This window comes from Zonotrichia leucophrys, chromosome 4 (genome assembly GCF_028769735.1).
Source record: "Zonotrichia leucophrys gambelii isolate GWCS_2022_RI chromosome 4, RI_Zleu_2.0, whole genome shotgun sequence".
Taxonomy (NCBI): domain Eukaryota; kingdom Metazoa; phylum Chordata; class Aves; order Passeriformes; family Passerellidae; genus Zonotrichia; species Zonotrichia leucophrys.
The window spans coordinates 60,725,015-60,739,363 of NC_088173.1; the positions used below are offsets into that span (position 1 = coordinate 60,725,015).

General features: G+C 41.2%; 1 protein-coding gene and 1 long non-coding RNA gene across 3 annotated transcripts; one reads left to right on the forward strand and one right to left on the reverse strand.

Moving 5' to 3' along the window:
• The first annotated feature begins 347 nt into the window (after positions 1–347).
• On the forward strand, positions 348–2,321 carry LOC135447540 (uncharacterized). Of its 2 annotated transcripts, none has more exons than XR_010440192.1 (3): positions 348–550; positions 1,132–1,366; positions 1,900–2,321. It is a non-coding gene; the product is annotated as an uncharacterized LOC135447540 (long non-coding RNA). The 2 variants fall into 2 exon arrangements; XR_010440193.1 differs by lacking the exon at positions 348–550 and adding an exon at positions 956–1,029.
• Positions 2,322–6,125: 3,804 nt separating this feature from the next.
• CCKAR (cholecystokinin A receptor) lies at positions 6,126–14,349 on the reverse strand. Its single transcript, XM_064712423.1, has 6 exons — positions 13,625–14,349; positions 12,749–12,895; positions 11,763–12,014; positions 9,492–9,753; positions 7,757–7,884; positions 6,126–7,145 (listed from the first exon to the last, which is right to left on the reverse strand). Exons 2-6 carry the CDS (start codon positions 12,870–12,872, stop codon positions 6,619–6,621), a joined length of 1,293 nt encoding a protein of 430 aa, XP_064568493.1. The 5' UTR covers positions 12,873–12,895; positions 13,625–14,349; the 3' UTR covers positions 6,126–6,618.

The window sequence follows — 14,349 nt, forward strand, 5'->3', positions numbered from 1 at the left end:
CCTGTGTGTGAGATACTCCCCAAGGAAAAGGGGAATTGCTGGAATTAGAGCTCAGTTGTAGGAGGTGAAAGAGGAAGATTCATGTTAAAGCTGTGAAACAAAGTAGAAGGACATCAAGCCAGATGTGAAAACTTGCAGTATTAAAAATGGAAATTAAAAAAAAGTGGGTGTAAATGTACTCGATGTTGTAAGCAAAAGCAGGTGTTCCCAAGTGTCCCTCCTTCAAAGGCCTCCCGCCTGATACCCACGATAGCTGCTCACACAGGTGGGGAGACTCACACACACAGCAAAGTGCTCAAAAGCACTTGCACAAATAACGCTCCTCTGAGAGGACCAAGGACAAATGTAAGTAAATAACAATTCCTGGCACACAAGGAGAGCCTGAAGTTGCACAGATGGCTACGTTTGAGCCCACAAGCACATGGAAATAATATCAAAGTCTTCAGTTTGTTTTATGTGTTAGTAGATTAGAAAACATTCAAACTACATTTGGAGGAAGAACAGACACAACATGAAGCACAACATGAATCAGTTATAAAGTTGCATTTTGGTAAGTTAATATTAATTTAGAAATGTTACTTTTGGTACAGTTAGGAGAATAATTGAACCCTCCAGGCACTGTATCCTAAGCAGACACATGGTTTGACAATTGTTATCTAGCAAAGCCAGGTGGTAGCACCAAGATGCACCACAGACTGCTGCTATCAGTCCTCAAAATGAGGACACTGGAGCTCTGTGGTGAAAAAGAGCTTTAGAAAAGTGAGCTGCAGGTGAGGCAGGAGAGGCAATACCTGCTTCTTTCCAGTGAAATGCTGGTTAGTTACTGGTAGCTGTTAAATGCAAACGCCACCATTTGCGGAGGGGTTTGGTTGTGGGGGTTATTTTAATAATCCTTTGCTTCATTAGATAGTTGTTTCTCTACTTACTGCAACTGGGTTTTATGGTTTGTGAAGCCTTTGTCCCTCCTGCTCTGTCTGATGGAGTGTCATGTTCCTGGAGCTGCCTCCCACCATGGCAGTGGCAGCAGAGGTGAGCTCTGTGTTGGCTGCTGGACAAGGAGTGGAGGAACAACTCCTGAATTAATTTCAGTGCCATACCTGTAGTGTTCTTTTTCCTTTTTGCATGTGGCAGGAACATCTTTTGGGACGCCAACAGGAAAAGCAGCTCCCAAGACAGTGTGTCTTGGATGACATTGCCATATTCCTTTCCAATAGCAGCAAGCCAGCCTCAGCAACACTGCCAGATGTGCCCACAGGGATATGGGCTGAGATTTGAACCAGCTGCAGAGCAAGGAGCATCTCTGGTTGCTCCACACCTGCCTTCCTGAGGATCCTGAGGATCTCAGGTGTTAGAAGGACCATAGCAGGTTTGTAGGGGTCAATGCAAAGTTCCCAGCTGGCTGGAAAGTTCTCTTGGGCACTGTTATCTGTTTAGCAAAGTTTCCCCTCTGGTTTCACCTCTGTGTGTCATTTTTCACTTGGTCAGGGATGAGGCCTCTTAGCAGTTGCTAAATATTCTCAGAACAAGGCCCTGAGCCAATGTCCATTCAATAATAATTGAAGAATTGCCTCTGACAGCAAGCAAAGTGCATGAGTATCTCCCTTCCTGTGAATTTAGGTCCTGTACACGTGACTTTTCTTCATGCCTGTTTTGTAACTCTGGTGTTTGTATGACTTTCACAGGACCTATGCAGTGATTTTTGTCTACTGTTTTAAACCAGACTTTGTGTAGAAGTTGCATTTCTTCATTGTATCAGGAAATATTTTTAAAATTTTTAATAACTGTCAAAATAGCAGGACATCAATTAACTCGTGTTTACCCCATAGGGGATGATTCCTACTTGATGTTTACTACCAGCTGATGCTAATGAATGTGCTTTGTTCTTGTCTCACTTTACAGTGGAACAACTGACATCTTGCTACCTCAAAATCAGCTTTTTGGACACAACTGGAGTGGAAGCCAAGAAAACTCTTCATGAAATAGTTATCTGTGAAGATGCAGACAAATAGCTCCTAGCAGGGATGAATTGCTATTAGGCAGCAAAACAGGAGTTTTACAATTCATGAATATTTCCTTTGCATTTTTTTCTTTAGGAGGTACCCAAGGCAGCCTAACAACCACTTCAGAAGGAAAAAATAAAAATGGCTAATTCTAGAAGTTGAGGTTTTTATACACACTGAGAGAGAAATTCTGGCATGTTAAAGGCATGCATTACTGTGCTGTACTGGGAGAAGAGCTGGGTGCATGCTGGATGGATTGTGCATAAAGGTTGAGGCTGTTTAACTGAAATTAATAATGCATATAGAAAAAATGACTGGAAAACCGTGGCCAGAGGGTGAGCAAACTGCTGACCTACATGCACATCTGAGTGAAGTGGTATTTGGTTGGTCTATGTTATATTTGAAGTGAAGAGCAAAACACTTTACAGACAAATACAACCCAACCAAAAGTCCAAACCTTCATTTTATACTCTCTACCACTCTGTCTCTGATGCTGTAATAAAAAGGCTACAGCCTCTGCTCTCATATAATCATTTCCCAAATTCAAAACCATTAGGTTTTATCTCTCTATACTTTCCTTTTGAGAATAGGCATCTTTTACCACCAGAAACCCTCAGTTTAGCTCAACATCCATTTCAGTATTGACTGATCCTGATGTTCTCTATTCCAGGCCAGAAAAGCATTGTGATGAGCCATGGTGGCTGTGCTGGGGTTGCATTGTGATGAGCCATGGTGACTGTGCTGGGGTCACTGAGATGAGCCATGGTGGCTGTGCTGGGTTGTATTTTGATGAGCCATGGTGGCTGTGCTGGGGTTCCATTGCCATGAGCCATGGTGGCTGTGCTGGGGTTGTATTTTGATGAGCCATGGTGGCTGTGCTGGGGTTGTATTTTGATGAGCCATGGTGGCTGTGCTGGGGTTGCTCCATCCTTGAGCTCAGAGGCAGGAGGAACAGGAGGGATGCAGGAGCAGGTGTGATCACAGACAGGCTTTGCCAAGAAGGGCTTGGTGGTATTGGAAAAGAGGCCATGACTCGTATAAGGAGTGTAAACCTTTGGTGGCTGGAGTTCCAAATGCACACAGCTTTTCCATTAAGAGCATGAAGGTATTTTGTCTTGGCAACAGAGAAACACCTTTCCTTTGGCCCCTCACCGAGTCCTGTATTTAGCAGTATTGTGAGGCATCAGTATTAAAGCATGCCCTAATAACAGAGGTTCAAGTGACAGTGACAAAAGTATCAAAGGAGGGTCTGGGTGTAATTAATGCTCCACTTTTGTTTTCTGAACCAGCACATCCTGCTGGTCAGAGCGCCAGTGTTCAAGAGCTGCTGTGTGAGCTCAGCCTTAGGCGTGTGGGGGGGATTGCAGAGCTGCTGTGTTGTGGGCAGGATGTATTGCTTGGAGAAATGTGCTCCAGGAGTCTGTCAGCCAGAGATGATAGGGGAAATGAAGATGAGAGTGCTTTCTGGGAAAGTAAATCTGGGAAGGGAAATAAACCTGTCAAAGAGAAAAAAATCATCTAGCAATTGGTGGTGCTGGGAAAGTAACCTAGAGATTGAGAAGCATGCAGGAGAAAAATCAGATGTCATGCAGCTGAAAGAGATAAGAGAAAGACAGACAGAGGGGGGAAAAGCCCTGGGAGTTGGGAGAAAGGGAAAGAAGATAAAAACTTCCGAGATTTTGAATGTTATGCACCTGGAAATTCATTGGTTTTCCATTTGTCTGCTACATCTGGAAACCAGTTTGATTTTAGCAGGATTCTGCTTGTAGTAGGATAGGATTTTTCTCCATAACCCCTGTAAACTACTGCTAAAATGAGAAGATTTCATAGGCTGTTTTTATTTTGGTATGCTATATTATATATCACTGAAGACACCTTTTCAGTGACATCAGCATCTGAATTAAAGGTACTGGGAGAATGTAATGATCTGTTAACAATGAAAGGGAAACATTTGGACCCAGGAATGACTTCTGCAATGCACAGACCAGGAAAAATGGCATTAAGATGCAGAAGGGCTGAAATTTCCTATGCTAGGAGACCAGGGCAGAAAAATACAAAATGACTGGATTGCTATATTGCATTTTAAAAGCTTAATTCCTAATTCTTGCTGGAATTTGGCACAAGGCTTGTGGCTTAGGGAGCTTGATCAAAAGAAATATTGTGTTGATATAACATGAAAATAGGTGCAGAGGGGGCAATGGAGGGGACAAGTGACGCACACATAGATGGGCCTTGGAGAAATGGCACATTTCAACCCTTCCCTGATTGTCTCCCAGCCACCACTCCATCAGGATCTTCCCCTGCCTTCTTCATTTCATCTCCTCCAAATTGTGCTCCCTGACAGCTTCGAGAAGGGAATCAATCAGAACCTCTGCTCCTCTCAGCTGCAGCTACTGGAGGCCGTGGGGGGCTGAGATCTGATTAAGGCATTGTTGAAAATAGCTTTTGGCTTTCATCTGAAACCACCATGCTCAGACTCAATCAGCGAGAGCAGGTGAACTGTGCATGTCCTCTTATGTCACTCAGGTGACATCACAGCAACTGCAGAAGCTGCATTTACAAAAAGGAATTTGCTTTTGAAAGAGCACACAGAGCTGCGCTATGGGCTGTCCTGCAACACATCACACAGGCAGCAATAGTCACATCCAGTATATTATTAACATGTGGAAGGTTTTCTTGCTCAAACAACAATTTTTAAACTATTGTCTATAATCGATCCAGGCTTTCAGATGGTATAAAATACTTCACAAGTATGTTTGCTGCTGTCACTGCTCCACATAAATTCCAAAGCAGCTAAGTTTGTTCCTTCAGTTTCAGCACACAGGACAGGTTTGTAGAGGGTCTCAGCATGTATCTGTAAGTAAGGTAAAATTTTCATTTTATTACTATGAATTAAATCCCATAATTTAATTTGTTGGGTACTTGAAAAGGTCAGATTGATGTCAGTGGTCTCAGCACTGTTCCAGGAGCAGTGCTGCTTTATTAAGTAGGCAGGCAAAACGTTGTTTCTATGGATTGTGCATAAATAGTGTTTAGAATTTTTTTTTAATTTCCTGTCTGTGGACAAGCTGGATGGAAAAAAAAAAATAATAGCCGAAGTTGTGTCCTAAGTTTTTAGGGTAAACCATTTCAGGCAATAACTGAGTGCAGGACATAGATCTGCGTCCTGGAACTCACAGTATATTTCTAATTTAAAATCATTCTGTAAAGAGATCAGATTTTCCTGATTAAAAACCTTGAGAGAGCTTATATTTAATATCCACATCTACATTCCACGCTGTGCTCAAATTTAATCTCTGTCTAATAACAAGGGTTTATAATGATATTGATTCAGCTAGAAGATAGAAACATCTCCAACAGGATATTTTCACAAACCAAAATAAGGGATGTAACTTCTCCATCTGAGTTCCACAGAGCAAAGGACAGGACCTGAACACCCACACTCACCTGTGTGCTGCACAGGAAAGAGGCTGGATTCCTGCTCCACAAAGCACCAATAATTACTTCGCTCAAAGCTGCTCTACTCCATGGTGAATCTGTTTACATGTAATAAACACATAAGTGTGTGTAGTTGGAGAAAAGAGCTGCTCCAAAGTTTAGAAAAACTGTTTTCTGACCAAGCCTTTCAGCCTTTGCTCATTATATCTGCCTTTTCTGCCATTCTGCACCAATGCCTTTGTTTCCATGTTGGCAGTGCAGTCCCTGAAGTTGCTGTGAATGAATTTGAAATGTGGCTGCCGTGGGCACCAGCCTGTGCCTCCAGTCCTGCCTCTTCTGTAAAACACCTCTTTGCTTTATCCCACGCATTTCTCCCTGTGCTTCCCACTGTGGAAATTTCCACATGGGCCTTTGTGGTTCATCTTAGACCCCACCACTTGCATGTGTGTGTGTACTTTCAGCACCGAAGAAAGCCATTTCTTTGTCCTTGTTCTATGGAGTTTATATAAGTGAAAAATACATTAAATTATGCTAATTTATGCTGTTGTCTGAGTGAAGAAAGCGCTCCACTCACAAAGCCAATGATATTTGCTTTCATTTTATTTTTTAAAAAGAAATTACTTTATTTAAAAGCATTAATTTCACATGGACAAGCCCATTCTCACACCCCAGAATTCCCGTGAGAGTGGCACCAAAATTATCTCAACATGTATTAGCTCAGCTAAAATAATGTGAAAAAATACCACAAATATAACAGAAAGAATTTTGCTTATGAGACATAGCTGGTGAAGTGAAGACTGCATTACATATATTTACGTTTGAGGAGAATCTATTTGCATCTTGGAAATATCTTGAGATACTCAGGACTGCATCTGAAAACTGAGCAAAGCCGTAGATGTAGAGGACACCAATTCTTGCAATGGAATTTATTACAAATAGAGCAACTTCTAAGGCTTTTCATAAAGTCCTTTATCTTCAGAGCTCTCTTCCTCCTTTGTACTCTTGAAGGGAAAGTGATTTAACACTCATACAGCGATAGCATCAATTTCCCATAAAATTCTTGCTGTGTTTACTGCCAGCTGAAGCGCTTCATTAACTCAGGACTAAGCGGCGCTCAGCTGATGCCACAGCCACGTTCCAAGAGCAGACGTTTCACCACTCGCTGCCTCCCCGGTGCAGCTCAGGGGGGTGCAGAGGCAGCCATGTGTGTGTAGGAGCATTTGGAGAGGGAAGCCCTCGTCGTCTTGCCCTCCTCCTCATCGGCAGCGTCCCCGCGTGCGGCGGGCGGCGCCTGTGGGGCGCAGCAGGCGAAGGTGGCCAGGAAGGCCATGCGGAAGCGCTTGTTCATGAAGCAGTAGATGATGGGGTTCACGCAGGCAGAGGTGTAGGACAGCAGGTGGATGAAGGAGATGGGAGCCCCCGAGAGGCGCCGGTCGGCGGAGGCCGTGTCGAAGGCGCGCCAGGCGTTGACACTGAAGATGGGAGTCCAGCAAATGAAAAACAAAACCACTATCACCATCAGCATACGGATGACAAGTTTCTTGGCCATTAAGTTGGCAGAAGAGCTGTTGCTTCTCACTCTCTCTATTTTGTTGTGGCTCATAGCAGAGAGCTGTTGCAATGGCATTTTCCTTTTCCTTTTGGTTTTGTTGAGGTAACATCCATCTCCATCCTCGTATTTGGCACTGCAGGTACTTATTCTTCTTTCTGTACATATAAAATGCTGTTTAAATAGCTGGCTAAATACCTCTGAACAGTCGGCCAAATAAAAAATGAAGAACGTAGTCTAAATCTAAATAAACAACATAATTCATAGCCGAGCAACTGTTGCGAAGAAAGCACTGGTCTGCTTCTGAGTCAGTCATGCTACCAGCTGCTCTGAACCCACTGTCTCCTGATATTCTCACATCTTACCTCTATATAAACTGATGCAAAAGTTGTAAGAATGTTACTTAGTCTGTTATATGGACAGAAAATAGTTTTCAAGGTTATATGTTTCTACTTTATTTGACAATTTTCATTGTGACATTTATTGACAAAAATGGTCCTCATCCATGGCCAGAAAAAAAGCTTGGTACTTCTATAATAAACAAATTAGAAATTTAATGTATTCTGCCCAGAATCTTTGCAAACAAGCCATAGGTAAGGTTTATTTGCAGATTAACTGTAAGAAATGTGGCTGGCAAGTTCACAACATAACTGACCATAACAATCACTTTTGCAAGTAGAAAGCTTTCCTTTTACTAGCCTCAAAATGACTGCTCGTATCTTCAGCTGTAACTTTAAAAACCCCACCCCAAACCAAATTGTTTTGTTACCTCGTGAAGATTTTCTCTGGCTGGCATCAAATTTTATTCCTCTGTAGAGTTCCAAAGAAATTAGACCATACGCAATCATCATTATAATCCCAGGAATAAGAAAGAGTGTGAGGAGCAGGAAAGTGTACCTAAGGAATCAAAAGATAATAGGGAGAGAGAATAGGAAATGGCAAAAAACCAGAAAAAGTCCTTTTTATACAACTGAGAATTGGGGAACACAGGATTTCAAGATTTTTTGAATTTTTTTCATGCCAATACAAAGTATCATTTTGACACCTCAGAATTTTGAAGCTTCCTACTTCTTCTCCTGCTTCCCTCAGAAAGGTACAGCAGGAAAAAGACTATAACGACTGAAAACTGTCTTTCATCCCACCTATGCACCCCAGAGGAGATGGGCAGTCCCACAGTAGTGAAAGGGGGCAGAAGTTCTCTCTGCCCACGAGTGGGACTCCCTGCTGTAACCAGATGAGCATCGGATGCCCTGTAGTTTTGGTCAATGCAAAAACTGCCTTGCAGAAGCTAAATGAGCACCTGCTGATCCTTAAAGGGGTTTTTGGTACATTAAAAATATTTTAATGGTTGGACTCAGTGATCTTAGAGGTCTTTTCCAACGCAAATTATTCCATTATTGTGCTTCAGAGAGATCTGATTTCCAGAGGGCCTTGGCACATGTGGGCAAAACCAGAGCAGCCACAACCTGGGTCCTCATCCCTGGAGCCATGAAGAGCACCTGAGGAGGGATTCCAGGACTGGCAATCTCTTTGGTAAAGGAAGCAGCTTTTATGTGGTTTCACATAGGCTACTCTCCTAGTCAGCCTCTCTGATGTGGTGACAAGCTGGGGAAATAATAATGTTTAAATGCATCCACGAGCCCATGCCCCTCCTGATCCCTGTGGCCTTGGTGGGAACTCAGTAACACAGCTGGGAATCTGTAAGGAGACCACAGAGAAGAGAATTTTGTTCTGTATCCTTCCTCCTCCTGCTGCCGAATACCTGAGATTACTACTGAAAGTATTAACACAAAGTTGCTCTTTGTGGATATACCACACCAAAATGGGGCAGACTTTAATCTTTTCCCCAGTTCCAGCTGACCTTCAGTGTCAAAAAAAAAAAAATCTTACACTTTGTCAGTGCCAGTCAGTGTTTAGTCAACGTGCAAGGACATCATGTCTAAGTACTACTGCTGTTTGATAGTGCTGCTGTTTACCCTGCCTGGATGTGTAGGACTGGGAGCTTGTCTCTCCCCACTTCTCTCTGCCCCTGTTCTCCATAAGCAACCAAAAGGATTCCCAAATAAGACATTTGCAGCTTCATATTCTACTTCTCTGCTACGGAGAACCTTCAAACAAATTAACAGGCCAGGCAGCACACAGAGGGGTGTATCTGCATTTCTCAACAATTAATCGAGGATTTCTCTGAGTACGTTGAAGTTTGTGTGTAAATGAGTGAAAGCAGTATTGCTGCTACAAGTGACAGATTATTTCCTGACAGTGACAGCTGGGCCTTAGCAGACCATGGTGTGAGAATCATTGCCATGTTGGGCAGTCTTTCCTATGGCAAGGGAAAAGTCATTCAAATGTCAGAATGTAAGCAGCTTAAAAATGTTGGGGTTTTCTTACATCTTAAATAAGAATGATGGAGCGTAAACATTTGCTGAAGGTTAATACTTGATTTCCCATAGGCTGATTGCTACCAGCAGATAATTGCACATTTGCTACCAGCCAGTTGCTCTTACCAGGACTGCTGAATGACATCGCTTGGCCAGAGGAGCCGGCACATATTGGCTGTGGTGTTGTTGTACTTGGTGAAAGGTACCAGCTTGCTGTAGATTGGGTATGGTGACATGATAACAAAGGACACACACCAGGTCGCAGCAATCACTCTCAGGGCATGAGATTTTGTCTGCCAGACCCTGGACTGCAGTGGTTTGCAAATGGCACTGTACCTCTCCAAAGATATGGCAACCAGGTTGAAGGTAGAGACACTTACAGAGACACCTATGCATGTAACATAAAGAAAAAGGTTATCCTCTTGTTTTAAAGGTTATGTTATGTTCAAATGGTCCTGCTAGCTTCCCATATGCATACAAAAAATTAAAAATATAGCAAACTATTTATAAGCAAAAGGATTTCTAAACAGCAGTCTGATGAAGTCAGTGAGGAATGTGTGGGCAGGGGGTCTGGGTCTCAGAACTGCTCCAGACTGATATTCCTGCTCTGCGCTTCTCTTACTCCAAAGGTGCAAGAAAAAATACACACTGTCAAATGATAAAATTCTGGTAACGGGGAATGAAGACAATTTTACTCTTAATTATTCTCTTTGCTACTGCAGTTTGTTCACTAATTGCACTGAAATTCAAACAAAGCATTTGAAATCAGTTAATTACTCTCTTAACACAGATGTTCACAGTCCCTTTTTTATTGTTTTAATTTTTATGAGTGTCCTGCTTGACTTGTGATCTGATTTTTTCATTCAAGAGAGTTAAATCTATTACAACTTTTTAATTAGATGCTAATGGACTTACAAATAAGGAGAAATGAAGTGATGAAGCAGAGTCTTTGTCCTTCGAGTAGCCTTAATTTCTTCTGTTCATATTTTATAAAATATATTGTTGTTGTCTGTGTTTCTGTCATTGAGGTGCCCAAGTTCACCACGGTAAAATTATCAATATTTCTTCTTAACTTGGCCACAAATTTTTCTTTCAGTGAATGATTTTTTATTTGTCTTTATGAATATGTGTCAGACTATAAAATGCCAATATCATTACAGTTTATTTTAAAGAAATCATCTGTAATTGAAAATTTGTCCTTCTGCATCTTAAAATGAAAAATTGAGCCTATTTGATGCAATGGTTTGTCAGGTGATGCCTCTGTTACCTGGACATTTAGTGGGAAATCTTCTCTTTCTGACTCTTAAAACAGTTTCATAATGAGAAACTTTATGCTGGTTTACCTCACTGGATTTTTTAAATGAAGTAATTTACACTGTGTGCAATAAGAGGAAGATGACAATGCTTCAGTAATGTTTCAGGGTATTTTTGCCAGCAATTCATTGTAATTGTTTAAACATGGCCTTTAGTTTTATTGGTTTTATCTACAAAAAGATGTTGATTTCCCATTCGTACACTTTACTTTCACATTACATCAAAGTTCTCAAGGGCATGGGTTGAAAGGGGACCTGAGGTTTCAGTAATCAACTAAGAGTCTCCCAAAGCAGCAAAAACTTTACATAATATTCTCCTTTTTTCCTTTTCTTTATCTTCCTCTTTTTCTTCTTCTTTTGTTTTGCTTGTTTGGGGTTTTTTTTGGTTAAGAAAAAAGCAAACACAGAGGAAATATTAAAGTGAGACAAAAAATCACTTACACATACATAACAAAGACATTTTGAAACTCCTAGATCCTGGCTCCACAACCAAAAGAAGTATGGCAAGGCACACAAAAGTGATGTTTATTAAAGTCAGCCTCTAAAATCTATATCTGTGTTTTATGGTCTTCTGGGGAGCTCTGATCACACCTGGTCTGTGCGCAAAGAGTACTTGCTCCAAATTCCAGCTCTGCAAATTACACCTGCTTTGGCCTATTTCTCTTTTCTTTTTTTATGTATCACTGCTGCCCAAAAATCTGTGGGTAGAATCTGCCCTTACTGAGGGTGTACAAGCCCATCATTTCTGGTGGGTGATCTGGACACTGGTAAGAATCTTGCCAGTGATGGCTGAACAAGTGCACGTGCTGGGTTCCTCAATAAAGTTTGATCATGCAACATCTTCACATCCAGCAAAACACTTCTGTATGTCATTAAAGTTCAGTGTGTGTGTGTGCCTCTGTGTTTTGCTGGATCAGACCAAGGACACCAGAACCATGAGGATCTGCACTACAAAGTTGTTTCTTCATAATACTGGTAACTTCAATGGTGGATGGAAACAATCAGCCCCTTATAGATCTTTAAATACCTTCTCACCTGTCTCATTAGTCAGTCTTCAAAATAAGTATAAACTTCCCAGACTTACCCATGAAATAAGTGGCAGTTTTGCAAACAGCACTTCCAAAAATAAAATCTTTTAGCAGGTTGGGAATGAGGGTGAAAGGCATGCAGAAAAGGCAGAGCATCAGGTCACTGACTGCTAGTGACAGCAGAAAGGTGTTGGTGACTGTTCGCATCCGCTTGTTTCTTATCAGCACCGTAATCACCAGAGTGTTCCCCAAAATGCTGAGCAGAAATATCAAACAATACAGCAGAATCCTTATTATCTGATGCAAATCTGAAAATTGTCACAAGAAAAGATCAGTTACACACTATTCAACTCAGATTAATATTATATATTTCAACCTTTAATCACAAGGTAAAAGCCTTTCTGTATTCAGTTTTATGAATACACCAACACAAAATCAGTGAAACTGCTGAAATTCTTAAATGCATTCTGATCTACCTAAATTGCATAGCATTAATCTACAATATAAGCAATACGATGTACATTTGGAGAGTCAAATACAACTTCTTAAAGCATGTGCTTCTCATGCTGCTGAGTGTGCACCACTTACTCATCATTGGAGATCCTATTTTATGCAGAAGTAAGAAAAGATCAAGCAATCAAAAGACATTTTAATGTATGGATTTTTTTCAGCTTCAGAGTACTATGATTTCATATTAAATCACTTTCATACATGGTATCAGATCTGATCACTCCATTGTTATTGAATTGAATAAAAATCATACTACTCCAAGTTCTTAGCAGAGATGTTTGCATTTTGTGCTCCAAAGTGTTACTGTTTTAGTGTTCAGTTAAATCAGAATTTTTTCCTAGTTCAATTTTGAACTCGGAAAACCAGCACATAATAAATTTTTTGCTGCCTGTTTCTCATATTAACTTAAAAGCAAGCAGTTGATTTTGCACTCTCTCAGAGAAAATGCCTTGCATAGCTCTTTCTTTCTATAGTATCTCTACATCCAGCTAGAATTAAAACTGCCTGGAAAAAATCAATTTTGTATCCATACCTTTAGAAGGATAAGGTGCATCATCCACACAGAAAAAAGTGTCATTTTCCAAGATGATATCACAGAAGAAATCAGTAATGTTGGTGCCATTCCCAAGGAAGCTGCTGGCATCAACTATTTCCATTCTTCAGTATCCACAGGTTAGCTCTGATGAAGAAGAAGGTGGGCTTGTAACTATCTGCCCATGCTTTCAGTAAACAAATGGTGTCTGAATGAAGTCTTCAGAAGAAATGCAAGGGAGGCAGCTGTGCAAGGAAGCTGTTCTGACTCTCCAGCAGGAGCACCCAGCACACAGAGTCCTGCTCTGGCTGAACACGATTTATTCCAGAGGCACCACGGCCGTCAGGAGAGCAAAGCGTGTGCACACACACACTCAAACACACGTATGCACACTCACACTCACACACACACAGACACACAGACACATCCCCCTGGGTACTTCTTAGATCCACCCTCTTCTGTTACTGCACTACTGTTGGGATTACAAACAGGCTAGAAAAAGATTACAGCATTAACCCCTTGCAAGATTGCTTCTACTCATGTCTCTGCATTATTTCTCAGAGGAAGCCTCTTAGGTCACAGCCTGTAAATGAGACCCAATGAGTGAGGAGAGTGATAAATCTGTCTCTCAACTAACATTTAAAATGGTAAGAGTTGCTTAATAAAAGGGCAGAGAAGATAAAAACATAGTGAAGATTTTGCATTCCTTACATGGAAATGATTCTTGTCTTCATATTTTTCAGAGTAAACTGAAGATAGGGTAGACTCAGAGAAATAAAAGCAGCTGCATTTATCTCAATTGGCAAAGTGCTAGTTTCATATGAAAGTGCTGTATGTGCCTGATCCAAACCCCAGTAAGTCAATAGAAAAACTCACCAATTTCACTTAGTGGATCAAACCTTATGAAAGTATATTAGAATCGTTAGTTAATATAAGCAGAAGTCTATACATTTCCTCTGTGCAAGAACTTGCATATGACTTGACAAACTTGATAAACCTGATAAATTGCGCCACATTAGTTACACACCAGTGGAAAACATATATCTTTATGGCTTAGAAATTCTGTTTTTTTAATAAATATCATCCTCACTGGTTTTTTCACAAAGTCATGGGCTTTTACTTTCCAGTATATAGTTTGTTTATGGCCAGAAATGCAAATTAATATTAGAAATTAATCTCTGCTATAACTGAATGAAAAACTAATTTCACATTTTAAATCCCTTTTACTTAAAAGCAGAGCAATAATAGGTTCTTTGCAATAAATCTTGACCCCTCAAAGCTGATATACACAGACTGGAAAGCCTGGCTTTCTCTTCCAGTCTTGCCATAAAACTTTGCTTTATAGTACAAGTAATGGGAATAGGTATGTAGGAAACTAGATTGAAAAGTCAGATTGAAAGTTCTGATTTCTCAATTATCCTTTGTGCCTCTGGGAGTCCTGGATGCAGCTGGGCACCAGTGGCCCCCAGCACAGCATGGTCCCACTGCCCCCCTTGCTGCCAGGCTGGGAGAGCCTGGCCAGGGCTGTGATCAGCTCTGTGAAGCCGCTGCAGGTCTCCCCTATCAGTCTCAAAGATGGGAGGGACAGAGTGAAGGAGCAG